This window comes from Lacerta agilis, chromosome 6 (assembly GCF_009819535.1).
Source record: "Lacerta agilis isolate rLacAgi1 chromosome 6, rLacAgi1.pri, whole genome shotgun sequence".
NCBI classification, from domain to species: Eukaryota; Metazoa; Chordata; class Lepidosauria; order Squamata; family Lacertidae; genus Lacerta; species Lacerta agilis.
The window spans coordinates 75225735-75242074 of record NC_046317.1 but is presented as its reverse complement, the minus strand read 5'-3'; the positions used below and the strand labels follow the sequence as shown (position 1 = coordinate 75242074).

At 43.6% G+C, this 16340-nt stretch overlaps 1 protein-coding gene across 3 annotated transcripts in view; it reads left to right on the top strand.

Annotated features, from left to right (window-relative positions):
* Nucleotides 1-16340, top strand: part of SULF2 (sulfatase 2) — a 193265-nt gene that overhangs the window by 110848 nt on the left and 66077 nt on the right. For all 3 annotated transcript variants that reach the window (XM_033153510.1, XM_033153511.1, XM_033153509.1), the window contains exon 3: nt 6507-6746. In XM_033153510.1, the coding sequence (XP_033009401.1) occupies nt 6507-6746 (240 nt within the window). The remainder of the gene's footprint in view (nt 1-6506; nt 6747-16340) is intronic.

Sequence of the window (16340 nt, the reverse complement as noted above, 5' to 3'; positions counted from 1 at the left end):
GTAATAATAATAATAATAATAATAATAATAATAATAATAATAATATTTATACCCCACCCTTCCCCGCTAAACCGGTCTCAGGGCGGCTAACACCAATAAAATCACAACAAAAACATAAAACAGTTCATTAAAAATACAGATTAAAATACAATTTAAAATTTAAGTTAGACTGCAGCCTCATTTTTAAGTAGCCCACCAATCACACCAAAAGAATGAAACTTCAGGGTTAAACTGAAACCAACCCAAAGGCCAGGTTGAACAGCTCCGTCTTGCAGGCCCTGCGGAAAGATGCCAAATCGCGCAGGGCCCTGGTCTCTTGTGCCAGACTGTTCCACCAAGTCGGGGCCAGTACTGAGAAGGCCCTGGCCCTAGTTGAAGCCAACCTAGCATCCTTGTGGCTCGGGACCTCCAAAAAGTTATTATTTGAGGACCTTAAGGTCCTACCTGGGACATACCAGGAGAGGCGGTCCCTTAGGTACGAGGGTCCTAAGCTGCATAGGGCTTTAAAGGTCAAAACCAGCACCTTAAACCTGACCCTGTACTCCACCGGGAGCCAGTGCAGCTGGTAGAGCACTGGATGAATGTGGTCCCGCGGCAAAGACCCCGTGAGGAGCCTCGCCGTGGCATTCTGCACCCGCTGGAGTTTCTGGGGCAGCTTCGGGGGCAGCCCTGCGTAGAGCGAGGTACAATAGTCAAGTCTGGAGCTGACCGTCGCATGGATCACTGTGGCCAGATCAGGGCGAGAGAGGTAGGGGCATGTCAGCCCATCTCTGTTAAGGGTTGTAACACACAACCATTTTTTTTTCCTTACAGTGCTGGACAATTTCACATTTTGCTTCTCTTTTTATGAAATATTAAAACATTATTTTAGTAAGTGATTGTGCAGGAACACTGCATGGCAATATATTTTGCAATGTTACGGAGCAGTTTTCCTTTATTTGATGTCCGTGTTTCCCCAGTCATTTCTGCAGATCCCTTGTAATGTTTGAAATGCTTTAGTGTCCTCATAAGTCCAATATGATGAAGCAGGCCATTAATGTTCTCATGTTACATTTTTGGAGAGGGAGAGACTGAGAGAACTTGATTTGCCCAAGGCTGTCCTAGCAGTCTCTTGTTGAACTCAAATTGAACTTTAGTCTCCCAGGCCCATATCCAGGCAGTTCTGTCTATTGGACCATACTGGATGAGAAAACTGACAAGCACCCTGTATGTTAGTCCAGGAGAATAAAGAGCTCCTGTGTTGAATTATCATACTGATTGGTTGGTGCTGTTGCAAAGCATGTCTTTGATACTGACAGCATGTGGCATCATTGTGTGGAAACACAGCAGCTGAATCATGTAACCATAGAATTGTAGAGTTGGAAGGGACTGCAAGGGTCATCTAGTCCTATGAAGGAATATCAACCGAATGTGCTGAACGTTTTCTGTGGCCGCGCCATACCATAGAAATAGGTGTTGGCTTATTGTAGGGTTTATCATCTTGGGATTCTCAACTTTCTTTTTACAGCAAAATCAAACTAAGTTCCTTGCCCGCAGGAGTGGTGCTCAGCACAATTTCGCTGTGGATACTGGCTGGAGGCTTCAGTGCCTTAGCTCTTGCCTTTTTCTGGGACTTGCAATTGCAGAATAAGCTATGCAGATCTGTGTAATGTGCATCATGTGGAATTCCATTTGCAGGAAACGGCACAGAATGTTTATTTTCAAGTAAGCACCAAACATACATAAACCCGGATGTATTGTTGGTGCAGAAAACTACAAGATTAACCTCTTTGTGGGTGGCAACGTATTGTGCTTTCTCTTTTCAGAAGAACTGAAAGCAAGAAAATATCCAGTGTTGATTCACCCATAAGGAACCAAGATACACTGGTCTCCTCTGTATATGTCAAACAAAAAAATTTCAACCGTTCCGAATTCTTAGAAAGACTTTATCTCTGGGTCAACTAAAAATGTCTGATCTTATGCCATGCCCTTTCAACATGAGTTTGCAAACATAAACAGGGCTCAGTTATTTGCGATGGAGGCCACCTTCTGAATATGATGCTCACATTTTCAAAGCATCAGCATTACTAAGTAACAGCAGAACCGAATTGGTGACAGCCTGGAAGCTTTTCCTACTCCAGAGGCAGCTGTTTTGCTTAGATTACAATGACCGATTAACACCTAACCAATGTCCTACAAAAGGAAGGAATCTGATTTCTTCCGCCTCCCCGAAGTTTGTGTTGGGAGGCAGTACGAAGTGAATTTTTGTTGGATGGCTTGGCACCGTTGTAAAATATTTAAAGCTGGCCTATTTAAGATTGCACGGAAGGGGTACCCTGGATTTTTACCTTCCACTGATCTGTCACTTCACATCAGCTCTCAAGCTGTGGAAGTAGATTAGATCATATGTTTCTGTATTAAAGACTGTTGATATATAGGGCCTTGTCATTACAGTGGTTTTATTAAAGGAGGTTAGTGTCCCCAAGGGGGGAGTTAACATGTAGTGTTATTTCTGCACAGATGCCTCTGTCATTTAAAGGGGTTGTTTAAAATTGCGTTTTAATAGGAGAATGACAAAACAGTGATTCAACCTGGATTTTGAGGGGAGGGAGAGAGGGTTCGCTTCACAAGATGGAGAGGAAAAAGCTGATATCTGTGTCTTCCAAACTGTGTTCAGAGTTACATTTGGTCCACAAATGGCCATGCATTAAAGAAAAAAAAATGGGTGGTGAAGAGCATTAACATTAGAGGAAAGAAGTAGGATGTGCAACAAAAGGTTGCAGTGTATCCTGTTTGGGGCTCCAGAGAGCTTTGTCATGCTCTTCTGGCCTCATTTGGGGGGGGGGGTGGAGTGTCATCTTCTATAATGACTTCCCATGTTGTGGGATATAGCATTAGAAGGCTTGGATGCCCAAATCTGAGGAGGATGGAGATGCAGTTATGGAGAGTGGGCAAAAGAAAACACCCCTTTTTCATTCAGTCTTCATCAAAACAGCCTGATCTAGTGCAGGAGTGAACATAAGAAGACCTTGCTGGATTGGGCCCATGGTCCATCTCGTCCAGCATCCTGTTATCACAGTGGCCAATCAGGTGCCTGTGGGAAAACTCTCAGGCAGGATCCGAGCACAAGAGCACTCTTCCCCATGCCCCCTGGTTTCAAGGCAGCTGGTGTTGAGAAGCATTACTGCTTCCGTCCATGCAGGCAGAGTGCAGCCATCATGGCTAGTAGCCATTGATAATTCAATCGTCTTTTAAAGCCTTCCAGTTTGGTATCCATCACGTGAGTGAGTTCTGTAGTTAAGTAGGTGCTGCATGAAGAAATGCTTTCTTTTATCTGTTCTGAATCTCCCAACATTCATTCCCATTGGATGCCCATGAACTCTAGCATTCTGAGAGATGGAGAAAAACTTTTCTCTATCACATTTTTCCATGTCATGTGCATTTTCCTACCTACCTACTTATTTGTTTATCACATGTATAATATATATCTCCTTTCTGCCATAGGGTGGTTAGCCAAATACCGTATTCCCATGTAGTTGGAAAAGCTAGCTGTCTCGATCCACTTTGTATTATTCTTTTAGTTTCATCTACCGGTACTTTTTGGGGGGTTGCCCTACAGAGTGTAGACTATAAAGCATCTTTTGGCTGTCATCTCTCTCTTAGGGACTAGGTTGTGATGCCATTTTATCACAGAGTGGCCTAGAGCCACTTAGGTAATTGAGCACCTGACCTTTGCTAACTTTGAATGGCTGATGGAGAGATAAAAGGAAATCCCAGTGCCGTGAGCCAGCTAAATATTCTCTAATGTGAACCTCTTGTCTTGAAAATACATTGGTGCAGGTTTTAGTCTCACTGGACACCTTTGTACAGGTTCAGGAGCTTAAGGGCACACAGGTGTAGGACTGGCATCCCCCCCCAAAAAAAAAACATGAAGGCATCTCTTCAATGGCAGGAGAAGGTTGATGGCAACTTGACTTTGTGGCTACTAGAGAGAACTCTGCATCAAGAGAGGCCTGTTCTGCTTCAGTCTTGCATAACAAATCTCATAATTGCTGCAGATATGATACAGAGCCATTTTTGTCTGTTCCAAAATGGCTTAGGAGAGCCCCACTCAAATGCAAACATGTCCACCTCTTTAGAATCTTCCCATATCCTGTAAAAGCTTAAGTCTCTCTCCCTCCCCCCCCCCAGTCTGCCCATTCTTTTAAGAAATTTTGCATGCTATTCTAATGATAGAAACCATTATGGGGTGCATACATTTGTGAAAAGCCTTAGAAGGACAAATTGAAATCTGCACTACAACTGCTTGTGGGATAAATTCCCGAGGGGGCGGCATTCCCAAGTGGAAAGAGTGCCAATGGCAGCCGGTCAGAATTCTTATAGGGTGTTCCTGTTAATGTTTGATCACTTCCTACTAAGAGTACACATTCCTGTCGTAATGAAGTATTGAAACAAGTGGAGCCCATTTGCTCTGTTCATGGCTATTATAAATTGTGCTACTCACCCTTCACCAGCAGGTCCCAGGGCAGGTTGCAACAATTTGAAATTTAAAATGGTTAAAATAAGTTACAATCACAGAAATAGGGTGAAAAAAGACACCTCAGGTGTCAAAGGCAAGGGTATAAGAGATGCATCCTCATCATTCACAAAAGGCTTTATGGTGAAGAAGCCAGATGAACCTCTGTGGAGAAGGAATTCCACAACATGGGGGCTGCCACAGAGAATGCTCTCTTCTGAACTTGTGAGCAGAGCTTTTTTTCAGCTGGAATGCACCGGAACTGAGTTCCAGCACCTCTCTGTGCGCCAAAGGCTGTGGTCAGCATGGCAAGTTCTAGCACCTCTTTTTCTAGAATAAAAAAGCCCTGCTTGTGAGTGAGGTGGAACTATTAAGAGGGCCCCTTCTCCTGATCTTCACACTTAGAAGGGTTAGGTGGGAAGTCGGCTATCTTTCAGATATTTGGGGCCTAAGTCGTTTTGTGCTTTAAACACTTGAGAAACTTGAATTGGGCCCGGAAAAGCATTTTTAATCCAGTCCACACTGTCTCCCCACCTTCCCCATTTCCTTGTACTTAACTTATTTTTTGTTCATCATTAGTGAGAGAGAGATACTAGTATTTGGAGTGATCCGTGGATCAGCCTGTGAGTATATTTAAAGCAGCCTACAAAATGAGGACTCTCCCCGCTCCTGTGTCTAAAGTTTAGCAGGTCTTAATCTATTGGATAGATAGACAATACATAGAATCCCTGGCAAATTCATGCCAGTTGGATGGAAAACACAGAAGTGGCAAGCAGCAGAAGAGTCGCCGTGGCTCCCATTGGAAGCAAAACAGATGCTAATAACTGAAGCTAGTTCAGTAACAATGAAAATGGCTGAGATGTTGATGAATAATTGAATAAAGTGAATGGAATGGCTGGGTTAAGTAGGGAGAGGACTCAAGGACTTATCCTACAAGAAGAGGCAGTATCTCACTTAGGGTACGGATAAACACTCTATTGCACTGATTCCTGTATTCCTCCCTCCCTGGGGATGGGGTGCATGGAAGCACAAGACACATCCTCCCTCTCCTTTCAGGTTGTGTGAACAAGACCTGTATGTTCACTATTCATTGTGATCTCCTTTGCTTGTGGATCCACCTTACGCATTTTCTCTTATGTGCTAAAAGTCAATAAAGTTGTGTGCAGCTTGTTGCTGTATCAGTGATTTAAAAACCTAGGAAGCTGCCATATATCACGTCAGGCTGTTGGTCCCTCTAACCCAGTTTGCGTATTCTGACTGGTTGTACTCTCCAGAGTTTTGGGCACAGATTTCCCCCCATCACCAGCTACTTGAACCTTCCCCAAGTAAAAGTGGATTAAATGTGGTGCCTTCAGCATGCAAAGCATTACAGCTGAGCTTTGGCCCTTTCCCTGATTGCATTAGAAGAGGATTAGAACAGTGCATCTCGAGTCTTTCCTTAATCCACTCACAGAGCAATGATTATCAGTGATAGTTTTGAAGTTCCTTTGCCCCAAATGGTTTTCTTTGCTGGTTCACTATGATACAGAATTTGTTTTCGTCGTTGTTGTTGTTTTTTAAAAAAAACCCACCGAAAATTGTTCTGCTTAAAAACAAACAAACAAACAAACGCACACACACACACACACAAAAAAAAATGTAGCTAACAATCTGTTGCAGGGGTAGCATGAGAGCCATACTGAGCAGTACCAGATTCCTTGAGCAGACCTAGGATTCTAAATACAGAATGAGGCAATTAAGTCCTAAAACTGAAAGGTTAAAAAGTTTTTTTTAAAAAAAGTTGAGGGATTTAATTCCAAAGCTACTTACATTACCGTGAAGACATAACCAGCAGGAGATATTTGGCACAGCCTTCTCCACCCTCGCTGGTTAAAACAACTATGCTCACTTTATCATAAAGTGGCTTCTTCTTTTGTCTTACGTGCAATGAAACTTTCTGACTAAGCAAAGCAATGAACTTTCAGCTCTTGTTCTCTCTTTTATGACATGGTGGTGCTTTTCCTTTCCTCAGGTTCAATGCAAGTGATGAATAAGACAAGGAGGATCATGGAACAGGGAGGTGCTCACTTCATCAATGCCTTCGTGACAACACCTATGTGCTGCCCGTCCCGCTCCTCAATTCTCACAGGGAAGTACGTCCACAATCACAACACCTACACCAACAATGAAAACTGCTCCTCTCCATCTTGGCAGGCCCAGCATGAAATTCGCACGTTTGCGGTGTACCTCAATAACACAGGCTATAGAACAGGTAAGACCGAAATGGGTGAGCTGCTTCCCTGGTACGTTTTTCCGCCCGATGGCTCACCCCTGAGGCTATCAACTTTGGCACTTGAAGGAATACAATGCATAACTTCTCCTAGTCTCTTGTCAACTGCCCGACAAACCCATTTATGCAGAGATAGATCTCCATTAGGGATGTGGGTGGCGCTGTGGGTTAAACCACAGAGCCTAGGGCTTGCCGATTGGAAGGTCGGCGGTTCGAATCCCCGTGATGGGATGAGCTCCTGTTGCTTGGTCCCTGCTCCTGCCAACCTAGCAGTTCAAAAGCACGCAGTGCAAGTAGATAAATAGGTATCGCTCCGGCAGGAAGGTAAACGGCGTTTCCGTGCGCTGCTCTGGTTCGCCAGAAGCGGCTTAGTCATGCTCACCACATGACCCAGAAGCTGGACGCCGGCTCCCTCGGCCAGTAAAGTGAGATAAGCGCCGCAACCCCAGATTCGTCCACGACTGGACCTAACAGTCAGTGGTTCCTTTACCTTTAGATCTCCATTAAACTCATTGGATATCGCTAGCTTTGGGATGAGGAATATGACAGAAGATATTTTATGTGTCTTACTATGAAATAAGGTGAAATAGGTACTGGGCACATGATCAAGGCAGCTGAGTGATAGGTGTGACCCATGGCAACAGTCCACCAGCCAGAGGGATGGCAGAGAAATTTGGTGTGGTTAGCATTTTCCCGCCAACCTACCTAACGTGACACTTCCTGAAACAACATGTGAGCCAAAACATAGCTTTCCTTTGAAATTTGCACTTGTCTGAATTTTCTTATGCATTCTCCAGGTGTGTACAAAATGCATATATTAGGGGAGCATGTGCAAAAATAAGTGAAAGTCACATACGAAAGTGGAAATTGCTTATAAGAAATGTGTCTATTTGGAGAAATGAGTACTTACCAGTACGTAAATGCTGTTGAAATTTGCAAACGGATGTGGAAATGTGATTAGCTGAAAATAAGATTGGGGGTGGGGTGGGGGGATGATAAGAACTGAAAGAACCCAAAATGGAGAGATTCATCCATCATTACTCCCAGGAAGTGCTTCTGCTCAAGTCCTGTTTGAAAGGAGTGAGAATTGCACAAGATCAAACAAATGTTGTTATGCAACACGTGTTCCTTTCAACGCCACTCGGGCAGAATGCTTGTAGATGGGCATTTTAGTTTGCGTGTGTGGAAAGCGACAGCATTTGGACTTCTGTCTTGGGATTCAAACCATATTGGGCCGGTCTTGATTGCCGTATTTTACGCTCCATAAGATGCACCTTTTCCCTCCTAAAAAGGAAGGGAAAATCCCTGTTCGCCTTATGGAGCGAAGGCTTCGCTCCCGCTGCCTCCCCCCATCCCCCGCCGCGTTCGGCGGGAGGTGGGGGGAGGCAGTGGCGATGTTGCTGGATCGTGCCAGCACCTCCGTTCCCCGAAAGAAGATTCTTTCGGCGAACGGAGGTGCTGGCACGATCCAGCAACATCTCCGCTGCCTCCCCCCACCCCCCACCAAACGCGGCGGGGGATGGGGGAGGCAGCGGGAAGCGAAGGAGATGTTGCTGGATCATGCCAGCACCTCCGTTGGCCAAAAGAAGCTTCTCCACCACCCTGCGCCCTACACGCCAATGCCAAAAGCAGGCTCATCCCCGCTTGCTTTAAAGGGACATGGGGACGAGGGGAGAAACAGAGCAAGCGGAGGTGAGCCACTGTGAAGGGAGAAGGGGCTCGCCCTCCAGCCCCCCTGCCTTTTAGAGGAGGAAAACCAGGGAATTTTTTCCCCTGGATTTTCTCCTTTAAAAAACAGGTGCGTCTTGTGGTCCTGAGCGCCTTATGGACGGAAAAATACAGCACTTTAGAACAGAGGTGTTAACTCAGATGGGTTTAGAGCAGGCATAGGCAAACTCAGCCCTCCAGATGTTTTGGGACTACAACTCCCATCATCCCTAGCTAACAGGACCAGTGGTCAGGGATGATGGGAATTATAGTCTCAAAAAATCTGGAGGGCCGAGTTTGCCTATGGCTGGTTTAGAGGCTCATATTGTTTACCCAGCACCTGTCTCTCATCCATTCTTTATTCACTCATTTTGATGGTGGAGGAACACACGGGTTAGCTTTTTTAAATAAATAAATACCAGTCATCATCCAATTCCACACTGCCTTTCTTCCTCATCTTGCATGCTCAAACAGCACATCTCTAATCACCAGCTTCCCCTCCCCTGTGCCTGAACACTACCCTTGCAAATCCAAAATCCCTATCATCTAAGCCCCTTTCCTCCATACCATTGCTCTCTCTCCAAAATTGTCTTGAATTTGGTCTACCAAAATAGCTGCCAACATCCATCATGTCCCTCTAGAGCTCTCTTGTTTTATTTCCTTTATGGCAGAGGAAGCTGCAACTGCCAACTGCATTTTGAACTATTCCATTGAAGTAGCTTGTCACCAACAGTACCCTGAATCCAGGGAGGGGCTACACGCAAGAAGAAAACACTATAAATAAGTCAGAAATTAAATCATTATAACAAAAGAAAAGAAAAACACTACGGAAAATCACATAGATTTTTTTTTGCTCTCCAGCGCCATCTGGTGTTGCATGTTTATGGCACATTCAGAACACTTTTTTTTAACTAATGTAACTGAGCCTCCAGTCTAGTGGTCTCGGAGCCATTGTTGCACTTCTGCAGCATTGAGAATTACAACATTCAAGGCTTGAGATAATGCCCACCACTACTTTCAAGCAAACTCTGGATCCACATTTCTGTCTTGCAGGCTGGCAGGAGACCTTGTGATTAACGTAGTGTAATCATTGCCATCTTATGGCAAGTCAAGCAGGTGTGTTTTCATACCATTCTTGTGTCTGAATGTTATTTTGGGAGGTGAAGAGCAATAATTAATACTTATGCTCTGTGGAACAATAGAGTTGCCTGTCTAGACTGAAGCCTTGAGGTGTTACTGCAATTTAAAAGTTGACTAGTAAACTTTCTAGCTTCTCGTGTTGCCAGACTAGGAACGTGTCTTCAAACAAATTACCGGTAGATAATTTCCTTGCTTTGTTTTGCTCAGATAAAGACCCTGAATTAGTCTGCGATGGAATAAATTGAGGGAAGTGTGGACACCCTGTTACTCTGTAGCTGTTTCCTTTTGTTTTATTAATAAGGGCATTAATGTTTTTGGGCCTACAAAATGTGCCACATACAAAAGTTAACACCTGCTTTTGTCCTTCCCGTGCATACAGGATTTGTTGTTGTTTGATCATGCCAATCCCAGCTGTCTGAATGTTCTGGAGCCAAATTGTGAAAAACTGTGTCATGCTCACTCGCAGCTCTGAATTCCTAGCATTGATTCTAGTTGAATAAGTTCAGGTACAAGTTACGTTGAATATGCAGTTAAAACTCACCGGATATTGAGCTGCACCTAGTGAGTGCACCTTGCAAACCATCATTTTAATTTGAATATGCTTTTATCCCTTTGATTATGTCAGAGGTGCAAAAGAGCTGCACAAAGTGGCTTTTTGCAAACCTTCCTGTGCTGCTTTTGGAGGTTGAGAGAGAGGAACAGCACTGACTGGGTGGGGGAAGCGGTTTCCATTGATGAAAACTGCTTCCTACTCCTTGAGCAAGGTGTGTTCCTACCATCCATCAGCTGATGGGGCGTTTGAAACACACATTGCGACACACCTTGCTCCAGCATAGAAACAATTGGGAGCCACCCTCAGCTCTTGGTTGTACCTTTGAAACCCTACATTTACCCACACCAGACCTGGTGCCATGTATCTTTATTTTTAAGTTGTTTTAAGCTGTTTTTAATATTGTGTAATATTTTAACATTAATGCTGTGTTTCACTTGTTGTAACTCGTCCTGGGTAAAGAGTGGGTTGATAATGATGATGATGCACACTACATCAAACTTGGCATGGTGGGCCAAGTTAGGTCTGCAAACTGGTGGTTCCACACCTAGATTTTGGAACACATAAACAGAATCTATTACAAACCTCAAGCTAATTCCAAACTAATAAAAAACAAAATTCAGAATTACCAAACACCTGATTAAAAGCACAATATCTATCATAATCCATAACATAATCCACAAACTGAGGATCCAATAGTACAATAATGCAAAAAACAACTTATATCTTATCAGTTAAAGCAGAACAATAACATGAGTGTGCCATGTCGAAATGCTCCAAACAGAGGATATTTTGTTATTGTTGTTTAAAAGGTTATGAGCTATCTGTTTCATTTCTTCTTTCTCCTTCGATCACTGTAGAGAAAATAAAGTTCACTGTAAGCTTTTCTGATTTCTTTTTCTCTGTGGTCCCTGTAGAGCACAGAGTGCATTTAGGATTTCATCAGGGAATTCTCACGCAGGCAGAATCATTCTCAGCAATGGGCAATCATTCTGTCACCACCAGCTTAAGGAACATCTGCACAGCCACCAAAAATCAATGGATGATGTCATTGGGCTGCTGTGTTGCACTTAGCCAGAGGATCAGAAAGCACTCTCTGAATGCATGTTTTGCATTCTTTCAGAGCGGGCCTTCACCACTTCTTTTACTCATCTCCAGCGTTTGAAACTCCCATTATTCCAGGCACGTTTTGTGACAAGGAATATCATTAGCACGAGCAGCTTCTGAGCTCTGGGTGCTGTACTGTGCCTGACATTTCAGATTAAAACTGCAGAGTGGAAGGAAAGGAAGACCCTTTTCTGCCTCCCCACTTCCAGCCACTCTCTGAAGACTGGAGAAGAGACCCTCTTAAGAATATTGCAGGGGAGGGCAGGCAGGGGAGGCATAGCTTTGTTTTTTGCAGTCTTCAGATGAGGACTAAGCCATGTGAAAAATGAACACAAGATTCTAGCTGCAGTTCATTCATTTTCAGCTTTGTATTCTTCTTACAAAAAAGCGCACCTAGACATTCTGTTGTTGCGCCCATGACCTAGGTTTAAGGTGCCATTTAAGCTCCTAGCTTTCATATCTCAGTTTATAACACTGCTCATCTCACTTGGGTTTCCACTGCAGCAAGTTTTGTAGTCACTTGGAAATGGGGAGAGTTGTGGGGAAACACATCATGACTGTTTCTTGCACCCTGACTCCGACTCCATTGCCATCGCTTCCTGCTCCACCACTACCACCAGCTGGTTGAGGTCCTTCCCCCTCCACAGAGGCTCTGCAGGAAGGGCAGTGGAAAGAGCTGCCAGCTTGGCTTCCCCCTCTCTCACACTCAGGGATCGAAAGGGGGGAGCTCTGTCCTGCATCCCTGAGTGCTAGCCTTCAACCACCCCTTCTGCTTCATCACCTTCATCAACCTCTGCTCAGGAATGATAAACCATGCCAGATCCGGCTCTTTCATCCCACAGCCACCATTTTGCATTTGGTTCCAGTTGGTGGGCCTTGAGTTTCTAGTAAACGGACTGTTCTGTAGCTCTCCTTGGTACAGCCCTGGTCAGAGATACTGGAATCCGATATTCTGTTCCCTGCCCCACACTGCCTTGTCATAGTCCTTCTGTGCTGATTTGTTTTTCAAAAATTCAATTCAACCCTCAACTTTAGGTTCATAATGCTTAAAAAAACTTTGAATGAACTCCTGCATGGACTGTTGTCTTTAGCCACTTCTCCTAGATGCTTTTAACATTGTATTCATTTTTACTTTTCTGTGGTCAGCATCGCAGCCAGATACTGACAAGGAAGCGCTTCTTCCATTGTAAGTTGTCTTGCAGGTTTTCCAATTCTGCTTTCCTTTTGCTATCCCTGGCTCCACCTGAGTGGATGACTGCAGATAAATTTTGTCCACAGTGATCATCTTTTAACCTGTTCCTTTATTTGCACTGTGGCATTTCTTTTCCCAGTAGCAATAACAGCAGAGGTTTCAAAAGAAGAAGAAAATCCAGGCAGATGCAGATGTAGCCAGATTTAATATTGCTACTGCTACCAGCAGTAGAGAAATGCTACTTTGTGTGGTCAGGTGAATCAGCATAAATTGGGATTCGCCCACACTTTGGAGAATCGAGTAAGCAAGCATAACCTGACTAAAGCCTGCACCAATGTATTTTCAAGACAAGAGGCTCACATTAGAGAATATTTAGCTGGCTCACGGCACTGGGATTTCCTTTTATCTCTCCATTCAAAGTTAGCAAAGGTCAGGTGTGCTCAATTACCTAAGTGGCTCTAGGCCACTCTGTGGTAAAATGGCATCACAACCTAGTCCCTGAGAAAGAGATGACAGTCAAAAGATGCTTTACACTCTGTAGGCCAACCCCCCCCCCCCAAAGTAGATGAAACTAGAAGGATAATACAAAGTGGACCGAGAGAGCTAGCTTTTCCAAATATGTGGGAATATTTGGCTAACCACCCTATGGCAGAAAGCAGAGAGATGTTATACATGTGATAGACCTGTGGGTGGGTGTTTGAGAGAGCAAAGCTGTGTGTGTGTGTGTGTGATTACATTTATATCCCACCTTTCCTCCAAGGAGCTCAAGGTGGTGCATGTGGTTCCCCACCTCCCCATGTTGTCCTCACAACAACCCTGTGAGGTAGGTTAGGCTGAGAGACAGTGACTGTCCCAAGGTAACCCAGTGAGGTTCATGGCTGAGTAAGATGTTGGCCACTGGCCCTGGTCCAACACCCTAACCACTACACCAAATTGGTATGCAAATATGTACCCACTTGTTGCATTCATAAAAATAAAATTTATAAAAACAAATTTGCAACTGGCAATGTGCCAGACATGATTGGGTAAAACAGGTTTTGTTGAAGACCATAGAATACTTTGCCAGGACCCTTTCTGCATGAATGTTGACTGCTCTCTTTTAAAAAAAAAATGCCTGTGTGATAAGAGGTCGCCAGATATTAAGGCTGTGAGGTCATATCTCCATATTTGATATATATACACAGACAGTGAGGAATTGTTCTTGTGTGTCAAAGGACCTTACCCATATAGAGAGGTTCCTGTATTTTCTTGTGTGCTGCTGGAAGTTGGGCAGGAAAGCAACTTAAGTAAACATGTCGAGTTAAAAGTTGAAGGTTTAGTCTGTGGAAGATCTGCCACTTTCAGGCTGAGTCATCAGTGCATTAAAGAGTGGCCACTCTTGGATCAATAGGGTGTGGCAAAAAGAAGATTGAAGGGGGAAACAAAGGACTCATTGCAGTGAGGATTTATTGGTGTCAAAAAACTGTTTCTGCTAAAGCCTCCTTGTATAAACATTTACAAAAGGAATGATCTGCGTGGGTTTTTCTTTCTTTCTTGTTGGTTGTAGCTCCTTCCAGGGGATAGTATTAAAAAGAAAGAATGTGACTTGGGAAAGATGAGTCTGTTCCTTGTTCCTGGAGCCAAGAATAACATGGCGTTCAAGTGGGAGCAAGATGCTCGTGGGACTGATTAACTCAGCTTCTTCTTCAGAATCCCCAACTGGCTTATTTTATTTTATTGCTTTATTTTGTTCATAAAATTTATACACCCCTTGACTGTAAAGAACCACAAAGTGGTTTAGAATTCAACAGCATAGAAGGGTTCCTCCTTCTCAATCATCGGTGCTCTCCAAATGCACGGGGAAACAAAAACAGCTTCCGCATCACGAACAACTTGAGAAAGTTGAAAGTTGGTGCCAGGTGGGCCACCTTGGGAAGAGCATTTCCATAGTTTGGGAGCTATTACAAAAAAAGGCCAATTCTCTTGTCCCCACCCCCTGGACCTCCCTCGGAGGTGGCACACCAAGAAGGGCCCTCAAATGGTGGGCTCAGCATCCTTGTTCATATGGGGAAAGACATCTCTGTAAGTATTGGGTCCCAAGGCTCTAAAGGTCAAAAACAGCACTTTGAATTGGTCCTGGGAACTTTGTTGAGCTTTCCTGCCAGGGTTCCTGTTTCCTCATTGGATAAGGTCTGGTTAGACCAATAATATGAAGGATTGATTATTTATTTTTAACCTTTTTAGGAAAAGTTGTTGTCTGTATTTATTTTTGTCAGGGCTGGACTGAACCCCCCCCACCCCATCCTGGCTTCAACACAATGAGGGGCATTTTGGGAAGAGGAATGCAAATAGTTTTTGCCCCACATACTAGCTGTAGGTTTTCTTTTCCTTACTGCTAAATGCCACTGATGCAAGCATGCATAGTAAAATCAATTAAGCACAAAATGCAATCAATTAAACACAGTGTGTTTTTTCCTGTAAAATACTTTCCATAGGACCACAGGCTTTTTAAGTTCACCAGCCACTGCTAGTGTAACCTAACAGCAGATAGTATTGCTAGAATAATAACTGAATTGTAACCTTTTGCAAATAAGTGGTTGATTGTAAAGGGAAGGAAATTGCTCAGAGTCAAAGAGACAAAAGGGCAAATAACGGAAGTATATTATCAAAGGTTGCAGAATAAGTCAGAGCCAGGAATAGGGACTCTGGTTTCTGAGTCACAGTTCTCTGTGCTGACTCCTAACCACTGAAACCAGATCTAATCCCACTGGGACTTCTCTATTTATGCTGTATGCATTACAGCAGAGGTTAAAAAAAAGGCCTGAATTCAACATTGAACCAAGAAAGGGGTGTTTTATTCTGTAGCAAACAGTCCTAGAATGACTTATAAATGATACCTGGAAGGTAGTTTCTGAAGCATGCAACATCAGAATTGTGCTGAGGGGGTCCTAATGGTTAGAATCTAACCTGTACAGCTCACTTCATGTGTATACTTGCAAAAAGTGGAACCTACATGGTGGAATTCAACATAGAGAAATGTTCCGTCAGCAGAAGGATTTGTATTTTCAGAATAGGATTTCCCCACCTGTCCTTTATGCCCCCTAAATCTGATCTAATCTACAACCCTCTGGAGATTTTGGGAGGATGTGAGGTGCACATGGGGGAGGGAAATGGGAAAGTCTGTTGCAGAAATCCTTGCACTGATGGGAAGCCATAGTAGAATGCTAGCCATTAATCCAGAATTGCTATGCATCCAGACCAAAAATCTCGTCATACAGCATTCTTGTTCATTGCCTCATAACTAATATTGGCATATTTTCCATGCATGTGTTTCTTCCTTTACCTTCTCTTCCCCCCACACCCCATGTTAATTTATATTTTTATACCATTTTATAATATCTAACAAAACATTATAGAGATACCCTCTCTGCATGTGGGGGGGGGAGGTCCCATCAAATAAATGGGAAACCCATTCAAGAAAGGGGGGAGATATGCAACATATTATCATTCCTTACCCAACAGCAGTAAATTGCTTCATTAAGGCCTGACCCTTACCCAGTGTGTGTTAAGATAAATGGTTTGACCTTTTGTAGAAAACAATTGATCAGAATGGGAATTCTCAACTAATAGCCTATATCTTCCTACCGAAAAGTAGCAACAATAGATTTATGTATCCTCCACTGGCTCAGAATCCTTGGGGAGAGATCCACTAAAAGCTATACATCTGATTGATTTATTGCTAAGCTTGATTTTTACCAATGATGTGTATTGAAACACTTTCGTTAGCGTCATAGAACTGCATGAAAACTTAATCTAAAAGCCTTTTTAGGTCTAGTTTGGTTTCTGTCTTTAATAACCCTAAATATGTCAGCCATTCTTCACTGTAATAAACCAGCTGCTA